Here is a 16523-nt window from a genome sequence, read left to right as displayed (position 1 = left end):
CAAGGATTCTTAAACCTGTAAACAAAATTTGCAACTTAAGTGGCTCTTCCTGATCAAATGGGACTTGCCATTAAGGTAAATGAATATAGTGAAATTAAAATCAACATAACAGTGCATACAGTTAGAGCTGAAGTTAAAATCAAGTAGCAGAACCTGCTTCCCACAAGAGCACACCATAAACACTGAAACACAGACACTTTGAAAGAGAACAAGCATAAAACAAGTGTACAAATCTGTAATAAGTCAAACTTTATTGTAAACCATTATACAATGTAATTACATCAGATACCCTTAAAAGTTTAAGGTAACACCACTGATTAAACAATATGGTCCAGAGGGCAGCAGAATACAGCTGTTGGTTTTGCTCACATTGGCTATACTCTGAATTTACTTACAAACAAACCCCACATTCAGTTTGAGACGGATACCCACACAAGACGAAAACACCTACAAAAGAGTCCCTTTTTTAAAGATACTGCAGTTTTACTTTGTAAAACCATAGTAGTCATTTTCAGTAATTGAACTGGAAACGTCACCTTAAAAAGTTTGCACGCCTATGCTGTAGATGTACTCTGACTTGGTGTGGCTGAATTTATTTGCTTTCACTACTGGTTTCTCCTGTAAAAAGCACAGCAAAGTTGCAAACACGGGTTAGTCAAGCACAGTGGCAGAGATTCCTTGTGATGCTCAGCTCTGAGCAGAGCGGGAGAGCCCAGGCCCCCCTCCCCAGGCTCGGCAGGGATCGGAGCACACACCTGCCCGAGGGGATCACTTTGCATTGCTCTAATTTGCAACTCAGTTTCTGAGTTTTCCCTGAAGAAAAGCTATAGTACATTTTAGTTAGCAACATTAACAGACAGCATTCACCTACTTAAAGTAAGACAAGGGGACCTGAACATACTGGAGCTAGAACTTGGAAACCACATATTAGACAACACCAGTGTTTGAAGTTTATGCAGATGTTCACAGGTTGGATATTAGGAACAGTTAATGCATTTAGGTTGACCGCTCGTGGTAAATTCTATCTCCACCAATATTTCTGTGCCTCTTCTCTAAGTTATAATCCCTTTCTCTTACTTTAGCATTCACTACATAGCTTATTTTCATTAAACAGAATCCTATTTTCTAAGCACAGCCTGAATTAAACCTTTGCCATGAGCTGTCCTGAAGCACATTTGCCAGGCAGAAATCTGAGTGACAACTGGAGGATAATGCAAACATGATGTTGCAGTATCACTACTGGATCAACTCTTTATGAAAAGTCCATTTCAGACTGTACTGCCAATACATTTTAATCAGTGGTAAGACATAGTGAAGCACTAAGCACACACACTCCCTTCTCACACATGCAAACCTGTCAGACAAAAGGACTTGTCCTACTCGTATTTACTGCAAGAATTCAAATCTTTACCTTACAGAGAGGAAAACTTACAGTTTTACATTTTCCATCTCTTTCACAATGATAACAAAGAATGTGTAGAAAAAACAGCCAGATTTTGTTATTTAGCTAAAATTCTGAATAAAATTATTGTCTTAGTAGAGAAAGTAATTTTTTTCCCCTCTGAAGGTTGCTCCTCCTGTTACTACTGTGGTATTTAAAATACTTCTGTGTCTTTGGATCACAGTGCTTTACTACATCATCTTGCTAGGCATATCTAGATCTCACATCAAGTGACATTTAAGCACTTAAGACATGAAAAATTAGGCATTCAGAACCTTTGCTACAACCTCCTTCGAGAAACAGCTCCGTAGTGCTTTATACTGTTTTGTACGTGGTCAATAAGCTTGAGGTCTGCTCAAAACAAATATTTTTACATGATTAAGGCCATAATTTTATACTGACACTTCACAGACTAAACATGAGACTAGAATCATTTCGGTAATTGAAGTAAGTGGAGGAGGGAAGAGGAAGATAAGATGCAAGCTCATAGGGTTAAATTTGTGTGCGCTGCTCAGTTATCTCAGCTGGCGAGGGCAGCCATGGCTCTGCACTGGGATGTAGCACATGGTCAGTAGCTTTAGTTCACTATCTGAAATAGAACAAATCCTATGCTAAAAAAAAGAAATGCTAACGATTGTGACAAGAGCCAGTCCTAACTATTAAATCCCTTTGGAAAAGTGAGCTGTAGGAGACTATTCTGTTGATGAATTCCTTGAAGTACTGTGCTTTTGGAGATCTGCGCCCGCCCAGTGGTCAATAGTCAAGAGAAGATGTGAGTCACACAATCAATAAAAAAACCCCAGACCCCCCAAACCAGAGGCAACACTGATTAGGGACATTTCCCCATCCCCACCCCCATGTCAAAAGCACTCAGGTAAGCTTCCACTGTCACTAGTTTCTAGATTTAGTCTAAAGGAAACACTAGTACTGTTACTTATTGCAGTTCTTACGTTTCAGTGCACAGTAACAAAGGTCAGCAGCTCAGCTAAAACCTCGGGTTTGGTAAATGTCCCTTTGAGCTGGCTGGACACCCTGAGGTGTCACAGAGCATCGTGTCCCCTTGGCAGCCACTGGGAAAAGGGATGCTGGAATAGTGGAAGTAAGCATGGGAGCGCACAGTTCAGTATTTACTAAGGCCCAGTTAAGTGGTCTGGATAATAAATCACATTAAGACCTAGTAAATCTATTAAAAAATGTAAAAAATCTTAAAAAGTTCTGAGCAGTTTTCCAATGAAACTGATTTAAGGCTTGGAATTTTTCTGGTGTCCAGATACTACAACAGATTTGCATTTAAGGTCTGTTGTCACCTCTTTGACACACTGCCTTGTCCTGCACAAGGTTTAGCTGAGCAAGGAAAGCTGTCAGAAACAATCATTTAGAAAATATGCAAAGCAAAAGGATGTCACTGAAAACATGTCTGCTAGGTTTCAGACCACCACGTGTTCTCAGTTATCAGAGATTATTATTCTATCTCAATTAGAAGAGACACTGAAAATCCCAGAAATGCTGGGGTAACAACTGCACTGTACCCCTTGGGGCTGTTCTTTTACTACTGAAGGATAATGAGACTTTATGGAAATTAAATAGGAGAAATTTTGTTGTTGCTGCTGTTAAGCACATTAAGTAGAAGATTGCTTTTCCAACAAAAAACAAGGGATAGAATTGTATTTGCAGTATTGTAGCACAACTGCTTCAATCAGATCACAGTCCTGTACTGCAGGCCCTATAACAGGAAAAGTACCAGAAATGTTCCATCTCTTTTGGATAATTTGAGAGGTATGCACAAGAGACTTGCAGAAACAGAAATAATAAGTCATCCATAGATATTAATTTCACAAATAATTTATCACAACAGATTTTTGTTATACACTAAAGTGCACCTTTGTCAAATATGCAAACACCGCTTCTTATTGAAAAAGATATTTTCAGATTATGTGGTCAAAAGTACACATAGGACTGCATTTTTTAGTGATATTTGGTGACTTCAGCAGTGACAGAGAGCTGTTCCCTTTGCAATCCCTTTGTCTTAAATCAGGAGACAGGATAAATAAGATTTTCACTACAAATCTTTTGACCTGTTTTGCACAAAAAAGGGAACTGTACCCTTTTCTCTGATAAAGAGAATCTTTAAATACAACTGTATGAAAATATAACTTAAATATAAAATAGTCAGATAGATTTGAGAAGACTTGGAAAAAAATCTTTGTTCCACCTATTAGTTACATAGGTACCCGGTAGCAAGTAAACTTCTGTACTTAAAAAAATAATGTTAAGTTACAGCTTGTAACCATAAACTATTCTGCTCTAGGAATTATGCTGCAAAAGCCAGTTTTAGTAATAAAACACAGTCCTTTAACATAGTCAACTCTGCTGCCTTTTTGAGAACTCCTTACACTGTCCCATCAGTAACTGAAAGTGAAAGATTCTGTATCTGTTCTCTCTGATCTTCTCTGACACCTCCCACAGGATCCTCAGTGACTCATTTCCCACACACGATGAGGAGACATTCTTGCATAATTGGTCAGTGTGTTTGTAGTGCAACTGAACTGGAAGTCTTCCAACTGTTTTGCCTTCTGTTGGTAGACCTTGCTTCTAAGTCAGTTTGTATGAAAAGGGAGATGCAATTGCAACATTAAATCCCACTGACAGAAGTTTTTGCTAGGAAACCTGCAAGTCCACAGGCCAAGGAATGTGTCATACAGGCAGACCAAAGCGATGCTTCTTCTTCTTGATGGGCTTTAAGTTGGTCAGTCTGCGCAGGTCCTCCTCAGCGTCCGACTCCTCCATCTCATCATCTGCTGAAATAAGGATCTAAAAACAAATTACAGCTTCTGAGCACATGAAGCAGACACACTCCTTTCTACTTTTAAACTTCTACTCTTTTTTATCCTTGCAAAGCACCTTATTATTTGCTCAGGAAAGAGCTTACAGGATAACTTGGAATTACTGCCACACTGTCAAACATCATTGTAGATCCTATCAGAAACCTCCAGTAGATTTTGAAGAAGGATGGATGCGTTTTAATCTCACTACAGCCACTGACTCTGAAGCCAAAGAGTGATGCCTGAACAGTGGAGGCAGCTTGAGAGAATTTTTCAGGTCTTGAGCCACACTGGTAACAAGGCAGTAACATTACCTGGCAAACCCCATATAAATAGCACTGTTTATCATACAGAAAAGTTACATTAACTTACTTAAGCTAAACCAACTCACCTTCAGAGAAACCACCCATCTTTCAGCTGAACTAAAAACTGCTCACTTAATGTAATTTAAAATAATGTTATGCTAAGGCAACTATGTAAATAATTCTCAAAAATCAGGTCAGTTGCCTCCACCAGCTCCCTCTCACTTTAAGCTATTAACTTCTCTTTGAATTAGAGATTGTCTATTAATTAATTGTCTATTAGCTTTGTATTCCCTGTGAGGCTTTTTTTAGAAGCACTTGCAGCACAGCTCACCTATGGTATTTACATATATTATTGTAATGTGTCTTCCTGCCTATCTGGAAGGAAATTAAGTGCCAGAGTAGTACAATGACTTTTTCCTTAACTGGTTCTCAACTGCCAATGCTAGGAGTTACTGCTAGAGGTCCACGCTCAGAAAATCAAACCTAAGTTGACAGTGCAACAATGAAATCAGTATTGCGAGGGATGAACTGGATTGATATTGCATTAATTGCAATAATTAACTCTACATACTTCTGACTCTGACTCCTCATGTGATGCTGCTCTCCTGTATCGGACTTTACTTCCATTTCTTGAATCTTGTCCCGCTTCCTTTTCTTCAAGTTTAGCTTTTGTCTTCCCTTTCTTCATAAGGAAATTATCTACTACCCAGAACATTAGCGCCTGTTAAAAAAAGGGGAAAGTGACAGTTCAGCTTTCTTCAGAGTAGAAGAAAGGTCCAACTACTGATCAAATGAACTTGACAATAATTCTGAACTGGCCAAAAGCTAAATCTTGTCTAGGCACAGTGTCACACAGCTTTTTACACCTTTCAGGAATGCTCTAGAACCCAGATACTTTACACTTTGTGGAAGAGAAGAAAATAAGAAAAGTAGTGACTATGCACAGTGATCATATATTAACTCTTCATGTAGCAAGGCTTTACCAGCAGCTATTACATGCAAGGACACCCACTGTCTCTGGCTCTAATCCCTAAATCCCAGATTGCTGCAAGAGTGTACTTTGGGAAGGATGACTGCACACTTGCCCTTTTCCTCTGCTCCACCACAGGCCAGCCACTATTAGCTATGGTCAGACACAGGATACTTCACAGGACGTCTGTCCTTAGACCAACTGCTTCCTGAAGCAAATTTCACTGTAATTTTATAATCTCTATCTCAGTTAATCTACTGAAGTCATCAGGCCAAAGGGGTCTATGAAGCATTTCTGCCCCTCTCCTGAACCTGGTTCTTTAGCTCCCTATGGATTTCAGCTTTGTAAAATCTACATATCCAGACAATTTACCCATTCTTTAGCAGTCCTTAACTCAAGCACCAAGGTACACTGTGTTTTAAGGACTAATGTTAATTAATGAACACATGGCAGAAGGATATCCAAGTAAACATCTCATAAAGTGAGTTATACTAACGTTAACAAAGAAGGGAACTATCAGCATGACGATTGCCAGCTCCAGCTGGGGGTTCTCTATGGGATTCAATAAAGCCACCTGTGAAAAGAAGAGGATCAAGTTCAGCTCATACATGCACACAACTGGCTTAGGCAGGGCAATGTTCATGTACAAGCTAATGTGACAGAAATAATGCAGGTGAACCAAAAAAGGGCAGCTTTGAGAAAAGCAAAGTATTTAGGACAGCTCATAAATTACTACAGATAAGTAAGTGGAGCTGACAAGAAACCTATCTCTGTCATTTTTGTTTACAGAAGTCTGAGAAGCTGCCTTAGAATCATCTTGAACATTTTAGAGCTGCTCCCAAGGAACATGCTGTAGATTCCATCTTTAGGAAATTTAAACAGCAGAATTTTTACAAAACACACAGTAAGGAGAAGAGAGTTCTCAAAGTAGTCCAGAGCATACAATAGAGCTAACTGGTTTTAATGGGCAGTAACAGCACCACTTTCAGTATCTGGTTGCACAGAGTCCACCAAAATAAAGATTAATTCAGTCAGCATTAGTGGATTCACTAATGCACCACAAATTTCTAAAAGTCTACAGTTAAAACCTATCAACAAGGTCAGGCAAAGAAAAATCTTTAAAATCCTGCAAGAATACAAAATAGCTGTAGGCAAGAATTAGAGTTAAGAAAAGAAAGAACCACTTAGTAGTTTCAAGGGTACTTTAGACAAGGAGATAGAATTAAATTTTGGATATTTCAGGTTACAAAACAACCCTCAAAATACGATACGATATTCCTGGCACTGGATAAAGGTCTCATTAGCAGCATCCCAATTAAACTAAAAGAACATACCACTACCACAGAGTTAATTGGCAATGAGTGTAGACAATCATGATGCTTGAGCCAAACCAATAAACACTGCTGGAAGTCTTTTTACAGCTTCCACCTAAAATTTACTTGTCTGTAAAATGCTGCAAAAACACAAACCTCTTTCCACTGAGGTATAAGCAGCACTATGATGATGATGGTTTTCTCAAATGTCATAATCATTATGTACAGAGCACATTGGCCCATCCAAGCACTGCACTGCAGGGGGTCACCTGCAAAAAAGAAGAAAGATTCAACATATGCTTAGGTTTGATTTACTTTGTAGTAAACATCTTAAAAAAGCAATATTAGAAGAGGCAGCAGGGCAGCTAAATCTTCCAGAAGTGCCTTCTCCAATTCCTTTAGTGTTGCTCCTTCCCCTCCCTCTGTCTCACTCCAACTTTCAGAAAGTATCAGAAACTGAATCTAACAGGACTTTGTCCCATTCAGCAGTACCTGTGATAAACTCACACTGTTTCACATAATCTGATGAAAGCAAGACAGATAAACTTTCATTGTGTTTCTCCTCGCATTGTTAATTTTGATCCTCTATCATCACATATTAAGTGTCTTAAAGGGAAAAATTTAAGGGAAACATGGCTGGGGAAAACACATTTCCCTTCAGTCTAAGTAGAACTTAATTTCCACTATTGTCCCTAGGCTACCTTAAGCATATTTTTCCTCTCTACAAAGCTAGTTACCATAAGTAACCAATTGAAGCAACAGGTGCAAGAGCTGTTAAGAAAAATTTAACTGAATAAAAAATTAGGATCATATTTTAGCTCCAGTGTGAAAGAGTTTGAAATTCTGCTGCATCTTGAGGGCAGACTGAGAACCTGAGTGCATGAAGTTATCTGCCAGGACAGAAAGAAGACCACAAATATTTTAAAAGGAACACTTATGTGCACTATTAGATGCTTTGAAAGAAGGTAGAGGAAGAAAAAGAAGACAAAAAAGGGGAAGAAGGATTGGAAAGCCTAGCAAGCTTTGAAGGTGAGCTTGAAGCTGCACTTCACTCAAAAACAAAAGCAAGTTTTCCCTCTGGAGGGGGTGACAGATCTTTGGTCTTTGCAGCAGCCTCTGCAATCTCTTCAAAGGCAGCTCTGAACACTTGGCCTGGGGATGAATAATGGGCAATGGAAAATCAGATGCCTTTATGTGTTTGTAATGCATAATGGACAGTTGCTGCTTCCTTTTCTGGAACACTCCTGAAAGGCTTTCAGTATTAATACTTGGTAATAGTCTGAGACTTAGTGTTTGCTGCTGAAATGCTCCACAGAGAAACTGATAAATCAGACAGGTGTCCAAAACACAAATACTTCCTAACCCGTTTTACAGGATGAGTTAGTGGTCAAAACTAAACAGTTTGAGAGGAAAGCAATTAAAATGCTTGAGTTTTACAATTACATACTGCAGTTACAGCTTCCCTTGTAAAAACCCAAAGAGCTGGAAATTTTGAAAGGGAAAAATCAGTAAGTCAAAGTTGAGCAAGTGTGATTCTTCTGAAGATACAAGGCCTGAATTAGGTTTGAGAATTAAATTTTAGCAATTAATTTCTATACTCCATATTTTTATTAGCATTCTCTAGTTTTTTTCACTAATTAGAAAATATTAAAAAATAATCTAGCTTTAGCTACAGCCTTACTATTGAGACAAATAGTTCATTCTAATCTGTTTTCCAATCTTTATTTAATCCCTAAAAGCAAAGACAGTGAAAACAGCTTTGCATCTTTTGCAACTCAGGAGAATTTGTACATTCAAAAACTGTGGAATTCTGCATTAAGTGTTGTGCACTCTCAGTAATGAATGTTTTGTTCCACAATCTTTTTGTGGGGAGTGGTGCTGGTTCCATTGGAGTTTTTTGTATTGGTACAACTGAAATCAGAAGTCGTGTTATTAAATTCTACTTGAGGATTTTTGTGTGCCCTACTGCACCTACAAAATTATCTCTTGGCTATAACTGCAAGTGGGGACAAGAGGGATGCTGCCTAGTTTGAATTCAGCAAGTCTTTTGACAGTTCCCCAGTAGTATCCTTGAAGAAAGGGGGGAAGATACAGACTGGGTGGGTGAAGATATAATTCTGATATGAAGGAAAGAAACCTTTCACAGTGAGACTGGTTAAATCTCACTGGTTAAATCTGCTGGGGTTCTTAAATCCTAAACCATGGATAAATGAAAAACTGACTGGACCATGCCCTGAACAACCCACTTCAGCTTTGAAGTTAATCCTGCTTTGACCAAGAGGTTGGATTATATGACCTCTGAAGATTCTTTCTAACCAATTTTTCTATGGTTTTATAAACCATGAAATTCAAGTTAATAACATCACCACACCCAGAAGGTGCTCCAAAGAATATTTTGCACATTTGTACATTCAGAGATTCTGTACACAATCCCAAATTAGAATTTAAAGTTCATGTTGAAGCCATAAAGCTCCAATTTGATTTCTAAAGTCTTTTACAGTCATCTCTTGAATTCTGATTCTATACCTGTCACTTATAGAACAATCCAGCAAATTAGTGGAAATCTTGCTACTGCAAGAAAAGCAAATAAAGAATGAAACTGAAAAATTTTGAATCATCTGCAGTGACAACTGTAGCAACATTTTTGGAAAACGCTGGGTAATGCCAAATTAGTCTATACTTGTACCTGCCACTGCCATCAGCTGCTTTGCAAAAGAAAGTTTAGAGACAGTTATTGTACCAAATACCTGTTATTCCTCTACCCTCTAACTTCCCTCTGGTCTTCAGATCCTGGAAATTTTTTCTTCAGAAAATGCCAACTCACAGAACTACTCCAAAATAAATTTTAAATAGTTTTGAAGTCAGTGCTATCTACCCCACATGGCTATAAGTAAGTTGCTCTGCAAGTTGCAAATGAAGAGCAGGAGGGAAAAGATGCATCAAATACAATTTCTGAGCTCTGCCACAGAGAGGACAAAGCCAAGCAAAGAGGCAACAGCATGATTCAGTTACCAGTGGAGTTTACAATCACCATGAGGGATTTATCACCTGTTTTCTACTCACAGCAGCTAAAGTAGCTCAAGACAAGAAGGGAAGGAGAACGCAGGGAACATTCTTTTCAGCACAGATCATCACTGCTTTTCTCCTCTTTACACACTCAAATATGTTAACTGATTCTGCACTTCTATTAAAATCCAACTACTGATCTAATGAATCTGAAAATACAAAGTCATAGATGACAAGACAAATCCAATAAAATTAAAAATTCTGATGTAAAAAAGCCCTTGAGGGCCCTTTGTTCATAAATCAGACTGCAGTGCTGTTTTGCTGTACAAACAGCCAGCATTTATAAATACTGATATTTTGGTATCCATTCCTTTCTTGAGGCATTTATGCTTAAGAACTATCCTCCATATAAAGAAGAGGCTTTTAAAACCAGCAGGACACTGCTATTTTTGTGACAGCTTCAAGTAATGAATCACCAGGGATCAAGTAATAGAGCTAAGAAGGGAAATGAGCTCACAGTGAGAACTAACTTGAGACAAATGATTATTTAGGCTCTAAGAACACAAACATCACTCAGTCACAAGAAGAGACTTGTCTGGAGGTGGAAGGAGGGCTCCTGTTTGTTTTCCCACACTTACAAACAAACTGAAATCATCCTGATCTCCAAGCTGAGGACTGGACTTCACTACTCCAGATAAAATGCCTTCTAATACTTTTCAGTGAGTCATGGGATGGAGAAGAGAGGAGGTGCGTGGAGAAAATAAGGCTCCAGGGTGACTTTATTGAAGCATTTCAGTGCCTAAAGGGGCTCCAAGAGAGTTGAAGAGAGACTTTGGACAAGGGCCTGGAAGAACAGGACAAGGGGGAATGGCTGCCCACTGCCAGAGGGCAGGGTTAGATGGGATATTAGGAAGGAATTCTTGGCTGTGAGGGTGAGGAAGCCCTGGCACAGGGTGCCCAGAGAAGCTGAGGCTGCCCCATCCCTGGGAGTGCCCAAGGTCAGGCTGGATGGGGCTTGGAGCAGCCTGGGACAGTGGAAAGCGTCCCATGGCAGGAGGTGGAATGAGATGAGCATTGAGTTCTCTTCCACACCAAACATCCATATTTAACTTCAAAATCCCAAGTTCTAAACACACTTGCAACCCCACAGAACTGCATTTTAGTCCCCTCTTCTACCCTACTTAATTTATTTTAAGAAATCTTAAGAAAAAAAAGTGTTCTTTGGGTCAAACTGAAAAAAAATTAAATAAACAGGTGATAAGAGGGTTTTCATTTCTTACAGCAGGGACACTTAACAGAAGATGACAACAAATGATCCAGTGCAACTTGTCTTTTTAGATGGGATTTCTTACAGAGGGCCTAACCTTGCTGCACAGCCAAAACTAATAGCTTTCCATCTGCTCTCTAATTCTTTTTATACCAGAAGCCTCTTCCCCATGATTAATGAAAATGCAGTTTTGCAATATGCTTTAAAATAGTCCCTACAATAGCTTGATTAAAAACCTAACACACAAAGGGCAGGACAACACATTAATAAGATGCAGAAAAGAAAGTTAGTGACCAATAAAATGAACTGATATTAGAGAGAACAACTAACAGAAGAGGGTTTATGTAATTTCATACACCAGATTTACACAGAGGGAGTACTCAATAAACAGGTTCAGGTGTTTCAGATCTCTTAATTCAAAGTGACAATACTGGAGCAGCCACAGACCATCTCCACAGCAGAACACAGGTTCATTTGTTGATTTTAAGAGCTTAATTACTGCAGTCAGAAATGCCTCATAACTAAAATAAACTCAGGTTCATTCTGAAAGTCTTTAAGAAATAGAGAAATTTCAGGAGAGTGAATATACTCCCCACATCTCCCTGACCACACAGACTGCTTACTGTCAAAAGAACATTAAAATGGGAAAGGACAACAGATTACACACAAAAAAGTTCAAAATGTTATTAGCAAGAAAGAAAATCTAATATCTGACATGATTACAAATACTTACCTATAACTGTAATAGAAAAACAAATTTTTTTCTCTAAATGGAAACTCAAGTTTTATATGGGCTGAAAGCTGCTCAGACATCTTTAAATGGCTTCAAGCCAAACCAACAATCACGAAACGGGGCTCTGGGCAAGAGGTCTCTTTCCTTCCCCCTTTGCCTTCCCTGGGCATTGGGGCTTACCTAATCCCTTAAAGACACAAGTGTGGGGACTAAACTGGAGGGACTATTTACTTTTCTTTACATCTAGTGAATTTTTGATGGTTTAGCTCTCTTGGTCAGTTCCCTGAAGAATCAGAAATGCACCAGTCCAAGGAAAGGAGTGGAAATACCGGACTGTGGCATGTGGGATAAAAGCAGACAAAGAGTGTTGTGGCAGTGCTGATTTAAGTGGCCATAAACTGTACCCTAAAAGATACACATTAAATCTCTATAAATCCAACATGCCCTAATGGTATAGGCAGCTATTTCTCCTAAGTAGCTTGACATCATCTCTAAACCTCTGACATTAAAGCAAATAGCAATTAATGTTATTTGATTGCAAACTTCTCAAGCTTTTAAAGTGCTTGAATTTCACAAGGCCCTTATTTATTCTTAGTTCTGTCAGCTACTCAGGATCATTAAAACCAAAGAAATCTACAAAACCAAAACCTCTACCAATAATAATTATGAAACTGCTGTGGAAGTTCTTTCTCTGTTGGGCAAACATTTTTTACTTTCTTACACTTTTTCCCCCTCAAACCACTGGGGTTGTTGTTTTTCTCTCTGATGGAGAGCCACAGCTCACTTATAAGGCAACATCTCCCATTCCTGTCTCAAAAAGCTTCAAATGTGATTTATAGAATGTACACAAAACTTTCATTTTCAGCAATCTGAGAATAACAGACTGAACAAAATTAAATGTTGATGTTGAGTATGTGTGATACTCAACCGCAGCTGCAAATCCACAACTTCTGCAGATCAGTGGACTTCTGTAATGGAATGGAAGATAAACTCTGCAACTTCACCTGAAAGTGATTTCACAGTCTGTCCCACATGCATTTTTCAGCAGTGATACAGGCCCTACGTGCACAAGCTCCAGTGATCATTACTTGAGGAGCAGCACAGGCCATCATGCCATTCCTTTCTTTGAAGGAATGTGGCTGTTTAAAGAGGGCTGGCAGAACTTTTGGTCTGTATCTTCAGCCAGTGGCACAAGGTTCAGTGGAAATTTTAGTAAGAAATGACCTTCCAGCAGTCATTTTTTTAGAAGTGTTTCAGAGTAAATTTATCATGCTGGTATTTTTTCCATGTGATTAGCCAATATCATGATTTGTTGAATCACTCCTTAAAAAAAGAAATATTCAAGCAGTTGTTCCAAACTCAGTAAATGCTCAGAGACTTGTTGAGCTTTCTAAGACAGAAGGTGCATGCTTAGATATAGAACTTAAAAGAACATAATGACAAGTGAAATATTAAAATAACTGTAAAATTATTTCAGGATGAGTTAACCACTTGCTGAAATACTCTGGGGCTCTACCCTGAGAATCACTTCAGTGCCAGAACAGAACATTTACCATATTCCCCAAAGCGGAGGGAGTCCCACTGCTGCCATTCCACGATGCTGCTGACAGCACGGATCCCAATGTAGATTAGCAGCATCCCTAAGGTGGCATCCAGCAAGAAGTTGATAAGGTACCTGAAAGGAAAAACACAAAAGAAAACAAGGAGTCAGGGTCTATTTTCTACAGGTTTGGGGTATTTTAATACCATGATTGATAGAAGTATATGGAGTAGCTAGTGTATTGAGAATAATCATTTACCCACTTCTGTAATTACACTGAGAGCAAAAATTTAAGTAGTTTTAGCAGCCTCAATATTTTTTTTCTGTCCTTAAAGATCCCAAAACTTTCCAAAAATAGTTATTTTTCTATGAAGTGTTCACCAATTCTGAGTTTTAATTAACGTTGCATTAGTCAAACATTAAAATCGAAGCTGAGTGTCTGCAGAGGAACGTCGGCAATCCCGAGGCTGCACGAGTCCCGCCGAGGCCACAAGAGGCTGCTGTAAGCCCGCAGCAGGAAGGCAGCAGCAGGAGCAGGGAAAACAGAGGTGCCAGCACCTATTCCACAGCCAGGGAGGGCTCCCGGCAACCCAGGGATGCCCGAGGTTCCCAGGAACACCGAGATTCACCGGGCTCACCCCTCGTGCTTGGCTGGGATGTGTCCTTAACCTGGCCACAGCACCAGGCAGGTCTGGACCCACTTTCAAACTCAGGAAATACTCTTCCTATGATGGATTTTGGTTAACGCTATGTGATATTTCTTCTGCTATCAAGAACCTTGTCTGAAAAATGATGCAGCTCCACACTGTAATTTCTGTTATCCTGAGAATACTGAATAACCTCACTAACTTGGTTTGTGTCATGTTACATTAAAAGTGGGATTTGAAAATAAAAATATGTAGATGCAGGAGAGAATGTCAGTAAACCCTTTATTTTGAAAATACAGCAGAAGGTATTTTAATTTTAAAATACGGTAATACATTAATGTGCTTTACTTTGAACACTGACAATTTTTTACATCCTTTTGTTTCCTCACTTGAATTTACACTTTGAGTTATAAAAATGGAATGAAAGTAATTTGCACCCACCAGTTTTTACATCAGGAAATTCTTAAATCTATAAGCAAGGAAAATCCTACAATGATGCCTGATATTGTTGAAACTGTCATAATTATAACTCAAACTTTACAGTCAACGTGCTAAAATAAATGCATTTTGCCTGACAAAATGCTTTGTGGTGGGAGGAGAAAAGCAGTGTTCTTGCACATTTATACCATGTAGGAGCACAGAGGGAACCATAAAGGACTAAGGGATATAAAACTGGCTGTTACACCAACGCAAGCAAGTTCCTTGAGCTGTGTGTCTCCTTTGTTTACCCAAGAACAAGTGAGCAGATGCCATCGAAAGGAACTGGATTGGTTCTAAAAGGCAAATTACTGGGCTTTTAAAAGTAATTTCACAGCTTCCATTACCAGCAATGTGTAAGGTACTTTGAGCATGAGCCTTATCAAGAGCAAACCCAAACAACTACCATTTGCTTCAGGAGCTCCTGTAAAGAGCCTGTTGGGGTCTTAGTCACGAAATCTTCAGGTTTAATACAGTACAGAGAAATGTTTATCTATTTAGTCACACTGCTCCAAGCGTGACATTGCAGAATTAATTTCTGTACTAACTGCCTGGCTCCTGAGCAAGATTTCCCATTTTTAACAAAATGAAAATAATACTGCAGCAGCCAATGTAAGTTTTAGAAGCAAATACAAACACAAATGATTTATTTGTTAAATAACCTTGAAAGCAACTTCACTTTATATTACAGCCCTGCTTTGCTAGAGTGAACACAACTGGATATTCATTTCCTTTGGTCCCAGCACCTTCAGTAAACAAACCTGAACTGCAATGTGCATCCCAAGTCCTCATTCATTCACTGGAGAGGGCCAAGTAGCAAGGCTTTGTCTGTTATGTTTAAAACAGCAGCACACAGTTCAGAATCCTGCCTGCCGTGAACTTAAAGAGAAAAATCCTGATCCTCAATTAACTAAGTTTAAACCACAGGTTTTTTTAAGTGACTGATTTTTACCATGAAGACTCTCTTCTCAGCTTTATTTTGTCTTACCGTCCATATGCACCAAACTCAGCTACAGAACTTCCATAAAGACCAGTTATTCCAAAATTAAACACTCACAGTGAACAAGGGTCTTCTTCTGTAAGGTCTGATAAATAGACATTTGCAAAGTGGATGAACAACATCCCTATGGCTTGCTTGGAAGTATCTAAAAACCTGTGTAAAGTAAAAACAGTTTTTAAGACACACAAAACTGTTTGCAACACAGCCAGATGTTGCAAATTTATGTTAATTAAAACTCCATCTCTATTATTATTTTTTTTCCCCAAATGAGAACACCAGAATGATAAAAGTATCATGGTATTTAGCTTTTATTTAATAATGTTCCATTTTAAATTCTGCCCCTATTTTTTCTAACAACAACCCAAATCATATTAACTTGAAACCTACCACTGTAAATGTAAAGTCTACAGATATCCTCTTGGTATCATATGCATTATCCAAGAGCTAATCCCAACTTACTCTAGCTAAGTCTTTAATAACCTCCTGGAAACAATGAGTATCCCAGCCCTGATAGGTATTTTGGACCTTTCATGTTTATGCATTTTTAGCAAGCTTATGGCACAGACAAAAATAAAATCCTCATCATGTGCTTGTGGGCGAACAACTTAATAGTGACTAATGAGTCCTTTATCTTCAGCATTTTATTTAAAAGCCAGCATATTTTTCACCTGAAAGCATGAAGTAGTTTCACTGAATTTTATCTACAGTACAGAGCTTAGAACACACTGCAAAAGAATTCCAACCTTGACAGTATTATCTCCAAAGCAGATGATAAAGTCAGAGAGAAAACAGTTTATTACTCAAGGGGAAACTATAAACCCCCACTTAGACAGTGATAACTCCAGCCCTTACCATTTTTTTTTCATCATCCTTTGCACAAAACCAAAACTTTCAGTAGATGTGTTATTAAATGCAAAACATAAGAATCATAATAAGAGTGTTCTGCAGGCAGGAGTGTGTTCTTTGTTTATACAGAAAAGTAACCATTTTGCCTGTTTTGTT

The 16523-nt window shown here is 38.7% G+C and overlaps 1 protein-coding gene across 1 annotated transcript in view; it reads right to left on the bottom strand.

Annotated features, from left to right (window-relative positions):
* Positions 1-232: 232 nt before the first annotated feature.
* The window catches only part of STIMATE (STIM activating enhancer), a 34188-nt gene continuing 17897 nt past the window's right edge, over positions 233-16523 (bottom strand). The window contains exons 3-8 of the mRNA XM_058844931.1: positions 15579-15674; positions 13411-13532; positions 7008-7120; positions 6035-6112; positions 5140-5289; positions 233-4252 (exon numbers count right to left, since the gene is read on the bottom strand). Of these exons, the coding sequence (XP_058700914.1) occupies positions 4136-4252; positions 5140-5289; positions 6035-6112; positions 7008-7120; positions 13411-13532; positions 15579-15674 (676 nt within the window). The 3' untranslated portion in view covers positions 233-4135. The remainder of the gene's footprint in view (positions 4253-5139; positions 5290-6034; positions 6113-7007; positions 7121-13410; positions 13533-15578; positions 15675-16523) is intronic.

Source organism: Poecile atricapillus, chromosome 9 (genome assembly GCF_030490865.1).
Source record: "Poecile atricapillus isolate bPoeAtr1 chromosome 9, bPoeAtr1.hap1, whole genome shotgun sequence".
In the NCBI taxonomy this organism is placed as follows: Eukaryota; Metazoa; Chordata; class Aves; order Passeriformes; family Paridae; genus Poecile; species Poecile atricapillus.
This window is presented reverse-complemented; position numbering and strand designations above follow the sequence as displayed.